At 46.1% G+C, this 17,101-nt stretch overlaps 1 protein-coding gene across 1 annotated transcript in view; it reads right to left on the bottom strand.

The window, feature by feature from the left end:
- The window catches only part of HAO1 (hydroxyacid oxidase 1), a 36,145-nt gene extending 19,345 nt beyond the window's left edge, over positions 1-16,800 (bottom strand). The window contains exons 1-2 of the mRNA XM_028722207.2: positions 16,608-16,800; positions 7,870-8,021 (exon numbers count right to left, since the gene is read on the bottom strand). Of these exons, the coding sequence (XP_028578040.2) occupies positions 7,870-8,021; positions 16,608-16,744 (289 nt within the window). The 5' untranslated portion in view covers positions 16,745-16,800. The remainder of the gene's footprint in view (positions 1-7,869; positions 8,022-16,607) is intronic.
- Between the last annotated feature and the right edge of the window lie 301 nt (positions 16,801-17,101).

Here is a 17,101-nt window from a genome sequence, read left to right as displayed (position 1 = left end):
TTATCATCCCAGTCATTCAACTACCCCATTTATTTCAACACTGTTCTCAGTACAGTGGTACCTTGGGTTAAGTACTTAATTCGTTCCAGAGGTCCATTCTGAAGCACCACTTTAGCTAATGGGGCCTCCTGCTGCAGCCGCACCACTGGAGCACGATTTCTGTTCTCACCCTGAAGCAAAGTTCTTAACCTGAGGTACTATTTCTGGGTTAGCGGAGTCTGTAACCTGAAGCGTATGTAACCTGAAGCGTATGTAACCTGAGGCACCACTGTACCTCCATCATCCACCCGCAGGGCAGAACTCGTACATTCATTTTATTGAGTGAGTGAGTGAGTGAGTGAGTGAATTAATATATCGCCCTATACCCAGAGGTCTCAGGGCGGTTCACAGAAAAGATGACAATATACAAAATCAAAGTTAAAAACAATAACACAATAACACACACACACCATTATTATTAATTTTTACATAAATGGTGTTCATAGTTGAACTGCTATAATATGCTGTTTGGGTAAGGCGACTAAAGCTCCAATTAAGGCTTGGAATAAAACCAAACACTTTTTACTTTAGATGTCATCAATATAATGATAGTTTGCATTTTATATAATACACTGATTTCTCTGATACTTTTCAATGTACAAAAGATCACCTAAACAGAAAATAAAAGAATAAGCACTGTGTTTACCTATGGTGGTTACCTGGGCGACAGCTTAACATTAAAATGCTTATCTATTGAGAAATATTGTATCTCACTAGATATAGGGGATTTTTTGTCCTCAGGATAGCATCACCATCATGCATACAAATGCATGAACTTCTAGGTTATGTACTATATTCCAGGCATAGCAGACTGTCCCAAATACACTTTAAGCGAGATTCTTTCATAGTGAGATTCTTGAATCATGTCAGTGAACCAGAAGTATCGGTCCCTAGTGACTGCCATTATAATAATCCTTTGTGTTGATTGGGATTACTGGGTTTCTATTCAAGGTATTAGAGCTCCACCATGTGGAACATCTACTTAATCATAGCATATTCTTGCAACTTATTCACTTCCTAAACAAACCATTCCCCTCAATCTCTCCTGCTGTTATTGAGAATTTATGCAGGCTGCTTTATTTAAAAAACAACAACACAATGTCCCCATTCCAACATTCACAGAGTCCATTTAGTGGTGGCTCCAAGCTGCGGCCCAAACATTTGAAGCCCTCTCCCCAAGCGCAACACTCCCGTCTGAGTGGAGCAGAACCTCCCAAGCAAATTCCTGAGAGCTCCCTGGGGCAGAGACTCCATGTAATCAAAACGAGATGAGCATATAGGTCGCTTCCAGGTGGCCTGTTTAGTGAGCATTCAACCAGCTTGTTTGCAAGAGAGATTACCATATTTATCGCTCTATAGGATGCACTTTTTCCCCTCCAAAAATGAAGGGAAAATGTGTGTGCATCCTGTGGAGTGAATGCAGGCTCCTTGGCTTCAGAGATAGCAAGGGGAAGCCTCCGAAGCACAGACGGAGCACTCCCTCTGCGCTCCTTGGCTTCCCGTTGCTTTCGCTAAAGCCTGGAGAGCGAGAGGGGTCAGTGCGCACTGACCCCTCTCGCTCTCCAGGTTTCAGGCAGCTATCCGCAAGCCTTCGGAGCGCAGCAGGAGTTCCCGCCGCGCTCCGAAGGCTTGCGGATAGCAGCCTGAAGCCCGGGGAGCGCAGCGCCAACTCCCGCTGCGCTCCCTGGGCTTCAGGCAGCTATCCGCAAGACTTCAGAGCGCGCCCCCAGCCCCGCAAACTCCAGGAGCAGCGGCAAGGCTGCGAGCAACCTTGCCACTGCTCCCGGACCTATTCTGGGGGCTGGGGTTGGGGGAAGCTTGGGCTTCTCCAGCCCCAGCCCCGCGGCTAAAAACTGAGCCAAGACAGCGAGCGGGATCCATCCCGCTTGCTGTCTTGGCTTCTGCCAAAGCCGCGCGCAGCCTCTCCCAGCTGGAGAGGTTGCGCGCGGCTAAAGAGGAAGCCAAGACAGCCAGCAGGATGGATCCCGCTCGCTGTCTTGGCTTCTTTGCTCTTTGGGGCTGGGGGAGGGGAAATATTTTTTTTCTTTATTTCCCCCCCAAAAAAACTAGGTGCGCCCAATAGTCCGGTGCGCCCTATGGAGCAAAAAATACGGTAGATGGCAGCCCGATTTATTTGCAAGGAGGTCAGTTACGCCACAATTTCCAGTGCATTTTGCCATCACTTTCCTTATTGCAAAAGCCTTATCTTTTGCATCTGGAGATTTGTTTTGAAACAGCTCCAAACCAGCTTTAATTGTGTAGCCTGAATTTGTCAGGATGTGATTGCGTCCACCTGAAAATAGCGACCGTATAGAAGTGCCCATGAGAGGAGCCATTGCTACGTGAATATTTATAATGGATTCTGTTAGTTCTTTTATAGAAATATATATTATTGCATCTCCACTGGGGGATCTGCTGTCTACTTTTAGAAAATAAAGCAAATATAGTCGTCCTTGGTTCTTGAACGTAATCCGTTCCAGAAGTCTGTTCAACTTCCGAAAACGTTCAAAAATCAAGGCACAGCTTCCGATTGGCTGCAGCAACTTCCTGCACTTCATCGGAAGCCATGGAAGCGCCGATGGACGTTCAGTTTCCAAATAACATTCGAAAACCGGAACACTTACTTCCGAGTTTTCGGTGTTCAGGAGCCAAAATGTACGAATACCAAGGTGTTCGAGAATCAAGGCACGACTGTAGATTCATCATAATTCTTCATTACTCTCACCCGAAAGCAGCTCAACACTGCCATCTGGGAACTTCCCATTGCACGGAAGTTGAGAACCTGTAACAACACGATTGTGCTCCTTCCCTCTCAGATGGCTCCATCTTTAAAGTTTACCTCCATCGGGTTTCAGCTTCTTCTAAAAAGCATCCAGTCAAAATGACCACAATGTCAACTTGAAAGCAACATCTCAAACCGAGTTGACCACTAGAGGGAGCTGGATGTCAGGCACTTGAAATTTCTTGCCCTCAATAAGGAGTGGATGTTCTGTGTCAGTAGATTCCTGTGATGTGAGCAGTCAAGTGAAGCGGGGAAAGCTAAGAGAATGTTATCCCCAAGTACCTTTGGGAATGTGTAAGATGTAAACTGAAGCCAAAACTGACAGCACACTACTCAGAGCGACAGACACACTGGTACCGAGGCCTTTTGCCAAGTTTCCTTCCAGGTAGGACTTAAATAAAATAATGAATGGGGAAACCCATCAAATTCTTCATAACCAACAAACATCTGTAACCAGATGACCAAGTCCACAGGTATGGGCAGTGTAAGTCCACAGGTATGGGCAGTCCACAGGTATGGGCAGTGGACCAAGTCCACAGGTATGGGCAGTGTAAGAATGAAATGCCCGTTTCATAGGATTTTTTTAAAAAATACTGTATTTTTTGCTCTATAAGACTCACTTTTTCCCTCCTAAAAAGTAAGGGGAAATGTGTGTGTGTCTTATGGAGCGAATGCAGGCTGCGCAGCTATCACAGAAGCCAGAACAGCAAGAGGGATTGCTGCTTTCACTGCGCAGCGATCCCTCTTGCTGTTCTGGCTTCTGAGATTCAGAATATTTTTTTTCTTGTTTTCCTCCTCCAAAAACTAGGTGCGTCTTGTGGTCTGGTGCGTCTTATAGAGCGAAAAATACAGTAATTCAGAAGCTTTTCCCTACTAAACATAACCACCTTCCTTAAAATAAACGAGAACTATAAATTACCTTTCTCACATACAAACACAACTTTTAAATATGATGCTATGCTCACAGTCACAGAAACTTAAATATCCTGTCCCTCCTCAATGTCACTTAAAAGCATTAGGGGGATGGTTATTGTGAACAATTCATTCTGGGTTGGAGGAAGCAGTTCCTTTGACAGGCAAGAGCTGTGTGACATCCCTACACCATTGGCCCTGCTGGGTGGGACTGATGGAAGCTGTGGTCCAACAATATCCGGCAGGCTAGCCTCCACGCAATCCAGTTCTAATACAGTGGTACCTTGGGTTACAGATGCTTCAGGTTACAGATGCTTCAGGTTACAGACTCCGCTAACCCAGAAATAGTACCTCGGGTTAAGAACTTTGCTTCAGGATGAGAACAGAAATCATGCTCCGGCGGCACGGCAGCAGCAAGAGGCCCCATTAGCTAAAGTGGTTCTTCAGGTTAAGAACAGTTTCAAGTTAAGAATGGACCTCCAGAACGAATTAAGTTCTTAACCAGAGGTATCACTGTATACTAACCATCAGAAGTAAAGGACTCGCATGCCGCGTTTTAAAGCGTAACAATGAATTTTAGAACTGGAATGGTGTTGTCTTCATTTCTCGGCAAATTTGACAACAGCCAACATCTCAAAACAACACAGAGCGGTTCATTAGGGTGGAGGTGTGGAACTCTGGCAACTCTCTCCCCCAACTTTGACAGGAGGCTGTGGTCCTCGCAGCGCCAGATTTAGGGTGGTGCGGGTCGTTCCCCTGTACAAGGGGCACAAAACTGAGTAGATCCATAACTGAGAAGATCCCATTTGGGCGTGCCAAATGTTGGCCTCGCACAGGGTGCCTTATTATGACAGATTACCAAAGTCTACCCCTGGTCCTAGCTTCCTAGGACCAGGGGTAGACTTTGACAAGACAGAAGTACTGTTTTGGGGGGACAGGGGGCAGGCGGGTGTAGGGGATTCCCTGGCCCTGAATGGGGTAACTGTGCCCCTGAAGGACCAGGTGCGCAGCCTGGGAGTCATTTTGGACTCACAGCTGTCCATGGAGGCGCAGGTCGATTCTGTGTCCAGGGCAGCTGTTTACCAGCTCCATCTGGTACGCAGGCTGAGACCCTATCTGCCTGCGGACTGTCTCGCCAGAGTGGTGCATGCTCTGGTTATCTCCCGCTTGGACTACTGCAATGCACTCTACGTGGGGCTACCTTTGAAGGTGACCCAGAAACTACAATTAATCCAGAATGCGGCAGCTAGACTGGTGACTGGGGGCGGCCGCCGAGACCACATAACACCGGTCTTGAAAGACCTACATTGGCTCCCAGTACGTTTCCAAGCACAATTCAAAGTGTTGGTGCTGACCTTTAAAGCCCTAAACGGCCTCGGTCCAGTATATCTGAAGGAGCGTCTTCACCCCCATCGTTCTACCCGGACACTGAGGTCCTGCACCGAGGGCCTTCTGGCGGTTCCCTCACTGCGAGAAGCCAAGTTACAGGGAACCTGCAGAGGGCCTTCTCGGTAGTGGCACCCTCCCTGTGGAATGCCCTCTCATCAGATGTCAAGGAAATAAACAACTACACAGCTTTTAGAAGACATCTGAAGGCAGCCCAGTTTAGGGAAGCTTTTAATGTTTGATGTATTACAGTATTTTAATATTTTTCTGGGGAAACACAGCCAGATGGGTGGGGTATTCATAATAATATAATAATAATTCCTGTCAATCGTCTGGTGTCACCAAACTTTTCCTTTGCAGCGTGAGAAGAAAATCCAAGTCAAGCTAAGCTTGAAGCTACAAACTGCCAGCTGATGGGCGGTGACTGTGAGTTCAACAGAATTCCTTGTGCCCCGTTTGGGGCAAGGGACAACGGCACTTCCCGGTTTGCCAGAAGGCTCTCTCTCACTGTCAACCAGCTGATTGTGCATTGGCAAAGGGGAGCCTTGCTCTCACTGCCAATCAGGAGTGTGTTTTGTTGTTGTTGTTGTTTAGTCGTTTAGTTGTGTCTGACTCTTCGTGATCCCATGGACCAGAGCACGCCAGGCACTCCTGTCTTCCACTGCCTCCCGCAGTTTGGTCAAACTCATGCTGGTAGCTTCGAGAACACTGTCCAACCATCTCGTCCTCTGTCGTCCCCTTCTCCTTGTGCCCTCCATCTTTCCCAGCATCAGGGTCTTTTCCAGGGAGTCTTCTCTTCTCATGAGGTGGCCAAAGTATTGGAGCCTCGGCTTCAGGATCTGTCCTTCCAGTGAGCACTCAGGGCTGATTTCCTTCAGAATGGATAGGTTTGATCTTCTTGCAGCCCATGGGACTCTCAAGAGTCTCCTCCAGCACCATAATTCAAAAGCATCAATTCTTCGGCAATCAGCCTTCTTTATGGTCCATCTCTCACTTCCATACATCACTACTGGGAAAACCATAGCTTCAACTATACGGGCCTTTGTTGGCAAGGTGATGTCTCTGCTTTTTAAGATGCTGTCTAGGTTTGTCATTGCTTTTCTCCCAAGAAGCAGGCATCTTTTAATTTTGTGACTGGTGTCACCATCTGCAGTGATCATGGAGCCAGGAGTGTGTTTTACAGTTTCCCAACTCTGCATTGACAGGCATATCTCTACCTGCTTCACACCTGATGTCAGCCATGATTAGGATATTGTTTTGAGATGCCACAAAGTGGCGAAAGCTTTGTTCCGATTAAAAACAAACAAACACTAGTTCAATCAACTGAAGCTTTTAATTCTAGGTTCACATTTAAACCCCAGATCACTTCTGCCAGAAACAAGTGATTTTGGGAAGGGTCCGAGACAGTGCAGGACAAACCAACCACCTTGGCATCAGATTTAATCAATAAAACTCCCAAGTGTGTTTTTTCACATTTCAATCCCATCTGTGTTCAAAGCTAGACGCTCTGCTAAAAAGCAAGAATAGTAGCAGTCCTCTAATTGAAAACTAACGCCTCATTCAAGCCTTGCTCTTGGCGCTATTTATATGCCCTGAAGGTACTGATTTTTCTGGTTGCTTTGGCTCAGGGTTGTGGATAGAGCAACTAGAAAATCCTCAAGTTTCATTTTCTCAGGGTTTCTGCTTAAATGAGAAGCAATTTTGGTCGCGGCCCAGTATACCTGAAGGAGTGTCTCCACCCCCATCGTTCAGCATGGACACTGAGATCCAGCGCCGAGGGCCTTCTGGCGGTTCCCTCATTGCGAGAAGTGAGGTTACTGGGAACCAGACAGAGGGCCTTCTCGGTAGTAGCGCCCGCCCTGTGGAACGCCCTCCCATCAGATGTCAAGGAGAGAAAGAACTACACAGCTTTTAGAAGACAGAGTGGCTGGGGAAACCCAGTCATAAATTATTATTAATTATTATTGTTGTTGTTGTTTAGTCGTTTAGTCGTGTCCGACTCTTCGTGACCCCATGGACCAGAGCACACCAGGCACTTCTGTCTTCCACTGCCTCCCGCAGTTTGGTCAAACTCATGCTGATAGCTTCGCGGACACTATCCAACCATCTCGTCCTCTGTCATCCCCTTCTCCTTGTGCCCTCCATCTTTCCCAACATCAGGGTCTTTTCCAGGGAGTCGAGTCTTCTCATGAGGTGGCCAAAGTCTTGGAGCCTCAGCTTCAGGATCTGTCCTTCCAGTGAGCACTCAGGGCTGATTTCCTTCAGAATTGAGAGGTTTGATCTTCTTGCAGTCCATGAGACTCTCAAGAGTTTCCTCCAGCACCATAATTCAAAAGCATCAATTCTTTGGCGATCAGCATTCTTTATAGTCCAGCTTTCACTTCCATACTCACTACTGGGAAAACTATACGGCTTTTACTATACGGAATAATTAATTATTATTATTGGCAGCTTTATTTATACATCTTCTGATAAGAGGCACTGGAAGTTTATTTATTTATTTATACATCTTCTGATAAGAGGCACTGGAGTTGGGTTCTCCCAACTCCCCAGGAGTCATTTTCAGGGTGAATGGGGGAGCACACAGGGGAAGAGGAGGGAAGCCCGACTACACAAATGGAAATCCTTGCACAGGGCATTCGCTGATGGGGCTCAATAGTGGAATCATCCAAGGTTTCTTTAACCAGGAAGGATACATTTCTGAGCTCTTTCCTGGGTTATATTATTCACAGCTGGGTTTTCCAACATACCTCTGGCGGTTGCAATTTCTCCATCCGCATGAGCCATGCATTGCATGGCTGTCGCTGCTACACATATTGGCATGCTGAGTTTCTGGCCCAAGATGGAAGTCGACAGGTCCAGAGCAGACACATTCCTCAGCATCCGAGGGTACAGTCTTAACCTAGCACAGATGGAAATGGAGAAGTCAACTTATCAGACAGACGGGAATCAAACTCCAGAGCTTGCACTGCACTTTTTGTCTTTGTTTACTGCTGAGCAAACGCTATCATTTAATGCTCCCACCAGTACGGACTGGAACCAGCTCTTCCTTAACTTTCTTTTTTAAAAAAAGTTTTTACTTACACTTTTCAAGTTTATACATTTCATTAATTTTACAATCATTTTAACATTTCAAAGTTTGACTTCCTTCCCCGCTCTTTCTGGAGTTCCTTAAATTTATTTTTTAATATCTTCTGCATATCCAAATTCGTTTAATTTGCTCATTTACCGTATTTTCCCCTCTATAACACGCAGATTTTTTCTCCTAAAAAGGAAGGGGAAATGTCTGTGCGTGTTATAGAGCGAATGTGTGGTCCCTGGAGCCAAAAAATCAGGCAAAAGTCAAATCGTGAGTCACGGAGAAGGGAAACCTGAAAAGAGGAAGTGGCTGCTTTCCTGCATTCTGCCTCAGGGTCTTACTGCCCCCCCCTTCTCTGTTTCGTTGCTGTGATTGCTGAAACGGAACAAAGAGCAGGGAAAGCCCCTCCCCTCCAGGCAAGCAGAGTGTCGTTCTTTCTAATTCCTCTCTGTGCTCCGGTGCTGCTGGGGGAGAGGGAGAGAGAGTGGGGGAGGGAGAGGGAGAGGGGGGGAGGGAGAGAGAGAGGGGGGTGGGGAGGGAGAGAGGGGGGGGAGGGAGGGAGGGAGAGAGAGAGAGAGAGAGAGATGGCTGGCTTGGGGGGGAACTTTTGCCTTTCTTTCTTTCCTCCCACCCGTTAAATCCCTCTCCAGCATTCTTAGCCAGCTGCTTCTCTGCACACCCCTCTCATGTCCCTTCTTTGTTTTTCCTTCGCTCCCCACTTAAAATGTGGTTACAAAGCATAGATCAACATGGATCCTCAGGATCTTTGCATTGGGTCACCCCAAATTCACCATCAGATCACATAGCATGTCCATGGCTACAGCCTGCCCCCCCAAAATCACGCACCCATTGTTGCCTGGGGCTGCAATGGTGCAAAACGTGGTTAAAAAGCATGGATCCACAGGGATTCTCAGGATCTTTGCATTGGGTCACCCCAAATTCACCATCAGATCACATAGCATGTCCATGGCTACAGCCTGCACCAAAAAAATCACGCACCCACTGTTGCCTGGGGCTGCAATGGTGCAAAAACGTGGTTAAAAAGCATGGATACACATGGATCCTCAGGATCTTTGCATTGGGTCACCCCAAATTCACCATCAGATCACATAGCATGTCCATGGCTACAGCCTGCACCAAAAAAAGCACGCACCCACTGTTGCCTGGGGCTGCAATGGTGCAAAAATGTGGTTACAAAGCATGGATCCACAGGGATTCTCAGGATCTTTGCATTGGGTCACCCCAAATTCACCATCAGATCACATGTCTGTGGCCACAGCATGAAGCACAAAAATGATACATCCACTGTTTCATTCAGAATGTTTTTTCCCTTGTTTTCCTCCTCTAAAAACGATGTGCGTGTTATGGTCAGGTGCGTGTTATAGAGCGAAAAATACGGTAATTATCTAGTTCAAATATAAACTCTTCTGAAACTGCAGGTTATTATAATAATCCTGCCAATGTTTTCATATGTTTGCAATTTATATGTAAATATTCAATAAACCATTTCCATTATTTTATAAAAAGTTTTTTATGTTGATTTTTTATACTTCTGATAAGATTCACCATTTCTGCATATTCCACAAGTTTTTGTATCCATTCTTCATTTGCCGGGACTTCTGCATCTTTCCATTTTGGGGCAAGTAGCATTCTTGCCCCTGTAGTAGCATACATAAATAAATTTCTATACAATTTAGCTAGTTCTGTCCCTATAGCTCTTCCTTAACTTTCAGGTGGTGTGAAGATACCCAGGGGAAGATAATTTGGGTGGCAAGTTCCAAGTTCTAGAAATGTAAAGAGGCAGGGTCAACGCAACTTATCAACTTTTGGCAGGTAAAGAAGGTCTGGCAGGAAAGCAAGTTACGTATTTTTTGCTCCATAAGACGTGCCAGACCATAAGACGCACCTAGTTTTTAGAGGAGGAAAACAAGAAAAAAGATATTCTGAATGAAACAGTGGATGTATGGTTTTTGTGGTTCATGCTGTGGCCACAGACATGTGATCTGATGGTGAATTTGGGGTGACCCAATGCAAAAATCCTGAGGATCCATGTGGATCCGTGCTTTGTAACCACATTTTTGCACCATTGCAGACCCAGGAAACAGTGGATGCGTGATTCTTTTGGTGCTGGCTGTAGCCATGGACATGCTATGTGATCTGATGGTGAATTTGGGGTGACCCAATGTAAAAATCCTGAGGATCCATGGACTTTTACCTCCCCCCTCCCAGGCAGTCTCCGCTAGCGTCCCTTATCTCTCTTCCGATCCCACCGATCAGATGTTTCCTTTCAACACTCCCTTCCCTCTTGTTTGCCTTAGTGTTGTGTCTTTTCCTTAGCTGGAGCAGTTTCTTGCTCCTCATTTTCTTCTAATTTCTCTCCTTGTTGCTTTAGTCTTCCTGTTTTCCCCCTTTGCAAGTTTGCTGTCTTTACCTCCCCCCTCCCAGGCAGCCTCCTTTATCTCTAGCGTCCCTTATCTCTCTCCCCGATCGGCAAACGATCGGTGGCTTTGTTTCAACACCCACTTCCCTCTTTTTTTTTTTTAAAAAAAAAAAAGCACAACCTGCTTTTTGCCCCTGGGCAATTCGGCTCCAGGAACCACACATTCGCTCCATAAGACACACAGACATTTCCCCTTACTTTTTAGGAAGAAAAAAGTGCATCTTATGAAGCGAAAATACGGTACATCCTACAATGCAGGCATATTGTCAAGCATTAGGGGTTTCGGGCTGGGACTTTTGCCACCGCCGAGGCTGCGCAATCGCTGAAGGAATCAGAGGCCACATTCACACCATGCATTTAAGGTGCTACAGTACCACTTTAAAACATCATGGCTTCCCTCTGGGGTTTGTTAAGGGCATTGAGAGTTCTTATGGAGCCTCATTCCCCATCACACTTACAATTTTCAGTTCCCTGTGACGAGGGACTGGTTGTTAAACCACTCTGGAAATTGTAGCTCTTGGGGCAGGGAACAGGCATCTCCTAACAGCTTAACAAACTACAGCTCCCAGAAATCTCTGGGGGAGTCGTGAGTGCTTAAAGTGGTATCATAGACCTTGGTATGGTGTGAAAGTGGCTGCAGGCTTAACTGTTGCTAACTACAGAAAGCATTTCAATAACATCACAAGCTCCAGGAACCACTCACGTTTCACCTGTCCCAACAACCTACTGCATTCCCTGGAATTGGATGTTCTTTTTATAAAGCATAAGCACTGAGACATGGGACGAAGGTGGAGCTGTGGGTTAAACCACAGAGCCTAGGGCTTGCCGATCCAAAGGTCAGCGGTTCGAATCCCCACGATGGGGTGAGCTCCCATTGCTCAGTCCCAACTCCTGCCAACCTAGCAGTTCGAAAGCATGTCAAAGTGCAAGTAGATAAATAGGTACCTGTGATGGCCTGGGAATCTGATTCAGAGGCTGAACCTGAGGAATCCCAGCCTGCACAGGAGTCCCTGCCTCCAGGGCCGGCTGAGCCGGGGCAGGGCCTTGAATCTGAAGCACCTGCACCTGTGCCGGATCCTCAGGAGCAGACACCAGATGAATCCACTCTGGCTCCGGAGGTGATTGAGGACCCATGGCCTAAAGGTGTGCCTCTCCCAGCCCTGTCAGGGGAAGGTGAGTCTCCCCCTGGGTCCAGTAACCCTCCAGCCTCTCCTGAGCTGCAGAGGCTCAGGGCAGAACGGCGGAGGGAACTGGTTTCTCCCAGGAGGAGTGTTTGTCTTAAGGCCAGGAGAGGTGGTTCACCTGTGGGCTGGGACAGCCCCTGGCCTCAGAGAAGATAAAAGCCAGTCAGCCCAGTCCCAGGTTGCAGGAGCAACATCGCTGGAAACCTGCTTCTGCCAGCACCCAGACCTGTTCTTCCAGAGTTCCCGACCATGCCTGGCTTCTTGCTTCGGACCCCGCTTTGCCCTTTGTGGACTGTCTCCAGACCCTTGACCCAGGACCGGACTCTGACCACGCCTCACGGTAACCTCCCCCCGGGACCAGCACAGTACCGCTCCGGCGGGAAGGTAAACGGCATTTCCGTGCGCTGCTCTGGTTCGCCAGAAGTGGTTTAGTCATGCTGGCCACATGACCCGGAAGTTGTACGCCAGCTCCCTCGGCCAATAAAGCGAGATGAGCGCCGCAACCCCAGAGTCAGTCACGACTGGACCTAATGGTCAGGGGTCCCTTTACCTTTACGCACTGAGACAGGTAGACTGATGCCACAATAAATATAGTCCAGGTTGTGCTCTGAGAAATGGAATAACCTATGTCAAAAACATTCAGAATGGGAAAGTCATTAAACCATGTTGCATTGTGTGTTGATAAGCCTCCACTAGCATCTCTGTGTTCCTCAGAAATGTTTTAGTAAACAGCTCGACCATGTATTCTCGATGTACCAGTTGTCTATATCATTGTCTGTTAGGAGCCTTGAACTCTGCTTAGCCTCCCATTCCTTCCTCTCCATGTTTGAGACGTCTCATTTCGGTGACCTTCCTCGCACTCAGCTTCAGGGAAGCAATGACACGCATTGCGTGAACAACTCTGGTAAACAAGCTGTCATTGGTCCCACATTTATCAGCGAAGGGCAGCTCATTGTCCAAAGGCTTTGGGAAAGTCAGGGATGCAATGTGTCGGAACTGATTATCAGAGGTTTGATCATTTTCTCCCACTCTAATTTAAAATGCTGAAAGATGCGGTTTCAAATTGATTTCCTTGAATGTCATCAGGCCCACAGGCGCCATGACCTTGCCATAAAATCTATTTTCAAAGAAACGATCTGGCTGAAGGAGACTTTGGGATAGAATTTTACAACACCAAGAACAGAAATATTGGAGGACAATCTTTTTTTAGTTCCCCAGCACTAACCTGGAGAGGGTGAAGCCAGCTCGGTTATCTCTTGTTCGGAGGGGGGCAGATTTCAAAATAGCGTGTTCACAAATTGTTACAGAAACGCTGGGGCCATCATCCACACTGCAGATCTTTAGGATTCTTTTACGACAACCAAGTCCAAAGAGAGTGGGAAGCAGCCACATCTCAATTTGTCTCATGGCTTAAGCCACCAGCCTGAAATCCTAACTGCTGACTCCCTGGGAGACCATAGCCTCTTGATTCCACGACAATCAACAAAGCAAAAAGTTACTGCATTGCATGCATAACCCTCACAGCTCCCCACCCAAATATTCATCAACTTCACTGCTGATCAGTGGCAGGGGATGAAAGGACACGAAAGAGATAGCAATCCATCTTGCCAGCCCATGAGTATACTATATATCGGATCAAAGATTATTTAGTACCCCATTCATATTATTTTGTGGCCTTGACAACAATGGCCCTCATAGTGGAAGGAAGCAGGGCACTGAAAATTATGATTCAGCTATCACTAGCTTGGTCCATATAATGCTTTATCTTTATTTCCTTATTAGAGGCTTTTACGGGGACGCGGGTGGCGCTGTGGTCTAAACCACTGAGCCTGCTGATTAGAAAGTTGGCGCTTTGAATCCCTGTGACGGGGTGAGCTCCTGTTGCTCTGTCCCAGCTCCTGCCAACCTAGCAGTTCGAAAGCATGCCAGCGCAGGCTTTTAACTGAAACCTAGAAGATGAGCTTTGAGAAATGCCACAACGGTAGAGCTCTACAAAGTGATATTACAGTGCATGGAAGTACTTGAATAATAATAATCAGCAACAGCATCATTATTATTTATACCCCGCCACACATTATTTATCCCCAGCCACTCGGGGCAACTTCCAACAGGATATTAAAAACACAATAAAACATCAAACATTAAAAACTTCCCTAAACTGGGCTGCCTTCAGATGTCTTCTAAAAGTCAGATATTTGTTTATTTCCTTGACATCTGATGGGAGGGCGTTCCTCAGGGCGGACGCCACTACCGAGAAGGCCCTCTGCCTGGTTCCATTTAACTTCACTTCTCACAGGGAGGGAACTGCCAGAAGGCCCTCGGTGCTGGACCTCAGTGTCCGGGCTGAACGATGGGGGTGGAGACACTCCTTCAAGTACAGTGGTGCCTCGCAAGATGAAATTAATCCGTTCCGCGATTCTCTTCGTCTTGCGGTTTTTTCGTCTTGCGAAGCACGGCTATTAGCGGCTATTAGCGGCTATTAACGGCTTAGCGGTTTAGCGGCTTTAAGAAAAAGGAAACAAACTCGCAAGAACTCGCAAGACGTTTCGTCTTGCGAAGCAAGCCCATAGGGAAATTCGTCTTGCGGAACGACTCAAAAAACGGAAAACCCTTTCGTCTAGCGAGTTTTTCGTCTTGCGAGGCATTCGTCTTGCGGGGCACCACTGTATGCTGGGCCGAGGCTGTTTAGGGCTTTGAAGGTGAGCACCAACACTTTGAATTGTGCTCGGAAACGTACTGGGAGCCAATGTAGGTCTTTCAGGACTGGTGTTATATGGTCTCAGCAGCCACTCCCAGTCTAGCTGCCGCATTCTGGATTAGCTGTAGTTTCTGGGTCACCTTCAAAGGTAGCCCCACATAGAGTGCATTGCAGTAGGAGGGAAATGCCATAAGCTAATCTGTTGAACATTTTCCTTGGTGAAACAGTTATATAGCTTTCCCAGCTCAGCCGAAGTGATTTTTCAGGAGTTGGCAATGTGGTGTCCTCTGGATGTTGTTGAACTAGCACTCTCATCGTCCCATGACATGGGTAATGGAAACTGAGATTGATGGGAATTTGGAGTCCAGCAACATTCTGGTGGCACTTGGCTTTGTCCAAGGGGCAAGACCTTTATCTCAGGGCAAATGCGGACTCACAGACTGAATGGCATCCTAGTACAATGCTTTAAAATGTTTTCTGATTGTGACCACTTGATAATATTCACCTTAACTTTTATGTTACATTTACATCCTTATTGCTGCATCCATGTCATGGGAAACAGCATGGATAGACTTCTAGAATGCAGTGTGTTTATTTTCAGCCACTGGTTCTCATTCTTCAGCTAACATATTTCTTAGTTCATGCATATGATCAGGCACAGGGTGACAGCCTTCATAACAGAAAATGTTATTCAGCACCAAGGAAAAACACTGAACTTAGCTGTTGTGATCAGAAGTAGCCAGAGATTAATTCCTAGGTTCCATCCAGGAAAATAAGTACCTAGATTGTTTCAAAATGATTTTTCTTCTGTTACAAGTTGACCTTCAGGGGTTTAGATAATACAGGAAGGCAGGTTTCCAACCATAAGTCATTTGAGGGTTCACAGTTCTGTGTATTTGAGATTTGCTCATTCCATTTTTATATATTACAAGAGAGATGGTGGAAAATAAAAGCTTAATGTGGTTTCTAGCCAAGTTTTGCCATTTGCAAAATCTGAACTTCAGCTGTGCCATTATTTTGAAGTAACGTGATGGCAGTTTTCAAAAACGTTGTGTTTTTATCGTTTATTTTTAGGTTGTGAGCCACCCTGAGATCTATGGATGAAGGGCGACATGCAAATTTAATAAATAAGAATAAAAAATTAAAATATACAACAGACCAATTGGGCCTCGATTGTAGGGCCCTGCCCTTTCCATCCTTTTCTCAGTGGGCAGAGTACAGCCTGCTTGCTAGGCAGAAAAGCAAGGATTCTTTCAGGAGAAATTGCAATTTCCCATCTCCAGTATGCTGGGCCACCAAAAGGAAACCATGCAGTGTCAGATGCCATTATTACCACGTGCCCAAGCTTATAGCCTAGCTAACTCAAATACCCCGGTTAAATGTAAGGAGTTATTTCTCAGTTGGGTGAGCCCTCCCAAATGGTGGCCTTATTCCTCAGGAAGCTACGGAAGCCCCATCAGACGTTCGGCTTCCAAAAATAGTTTGAAAACCGGAACACTCACTTCCGGGTTTTGTTCAGGAGCTAATTTTGTTCAGGAGCCAAGGCGTTTGAGATCCAAGGTACAACTGTAATTTAAAAGGCTTGGATGAATAAAAAAAGGTATGTTAAGAAATAGAGGCATACAAGCCTCCCTCAGGAAGACATTCTTCTTTCCTTCCATGCATAATGCACCTATGTTGGCCATTTCTCTTCAAAACCCCTTCATCTCAACAATCAAGGAGACAAAGAGGGGTGCAATGAAGCTGTTGCTTCTTTCCATGGTGAAGAAAAGAAGGGGGAAATTGTTGGGTTGAGAGAACAGGCGTATCAAGATAACCCCACCCTTATCAGTCACTCAAAAAGCAGCCTTTGGGGCACAGTGCGGTTGTCCGAACTGCTTACTCCAACTCAGTACCCACCAGACATGGACACGGTGAAAGTGGAAAGTTAAGACTATTTAGCCAGAAGCTCCAGCAGCAGTTAAGCATGACTCTTGTAGACAACCAAGCTGTCCACTGTCACTGCATCTTAACTCCATTACAGACACGCTTCAGAGCTTCATATTCCCCATTGCCCCATTTAATTACATGCAAACTTATTTATTTACCTTGAAAATGCAGATACATTTTCAGCTAAGGTCTGCTGATCATCAGCTCCAGACTTATAGTAGTCATACACAGATTTTCGAAGAAATTTCTTAGCATGTTCCTCAAAGTCAGCAATGCAAATTGGTTTCTCGGACATGATGCAGGTTACTCAGTTTTTGTTGCACTTGGATCATTTAAAGTTTCTGCATTTCTGCCTGTTAATCATTAAATTAAAGCAAAGCTCAGATAACTCAGTATATATATTTTTAAGTAACCCAAGTAAAATACAAGCCCCCTGTTGACATTTCTGGACAACTGCTTTGGACTTTGGCATCTATTTCTCATTTACTGAATTCGGATATGTGCCAATGTGTATCAACCAGGACAACTAGAAGCATGCTTGGAGGTTATGTAAAAGTTGCTATGAGGGCTCAGATAGACCACAGCTTATAAAAGGAACATACAAGTCTAAAAAAAGTTACAGGCATCTCAAGGAGGCTACATAAGACAAAAG

Source organism: Podarcis muralis, chromosome 3, assembly GCF_964188315.1.
Source record: "Podarcis muralis chromosome 3, rPodMur119.hap1.1, whole genome shotgun sequence".
Lineage (NCBI taxonomy): Eukaryota > Metazoa > Chordata > Lepidosauria > Squamata > Lacertidae > Podarcis > Podarcis muralis.
This window is presented reverse-complemented; position numbering and strand designations above follow the sequence as displayed.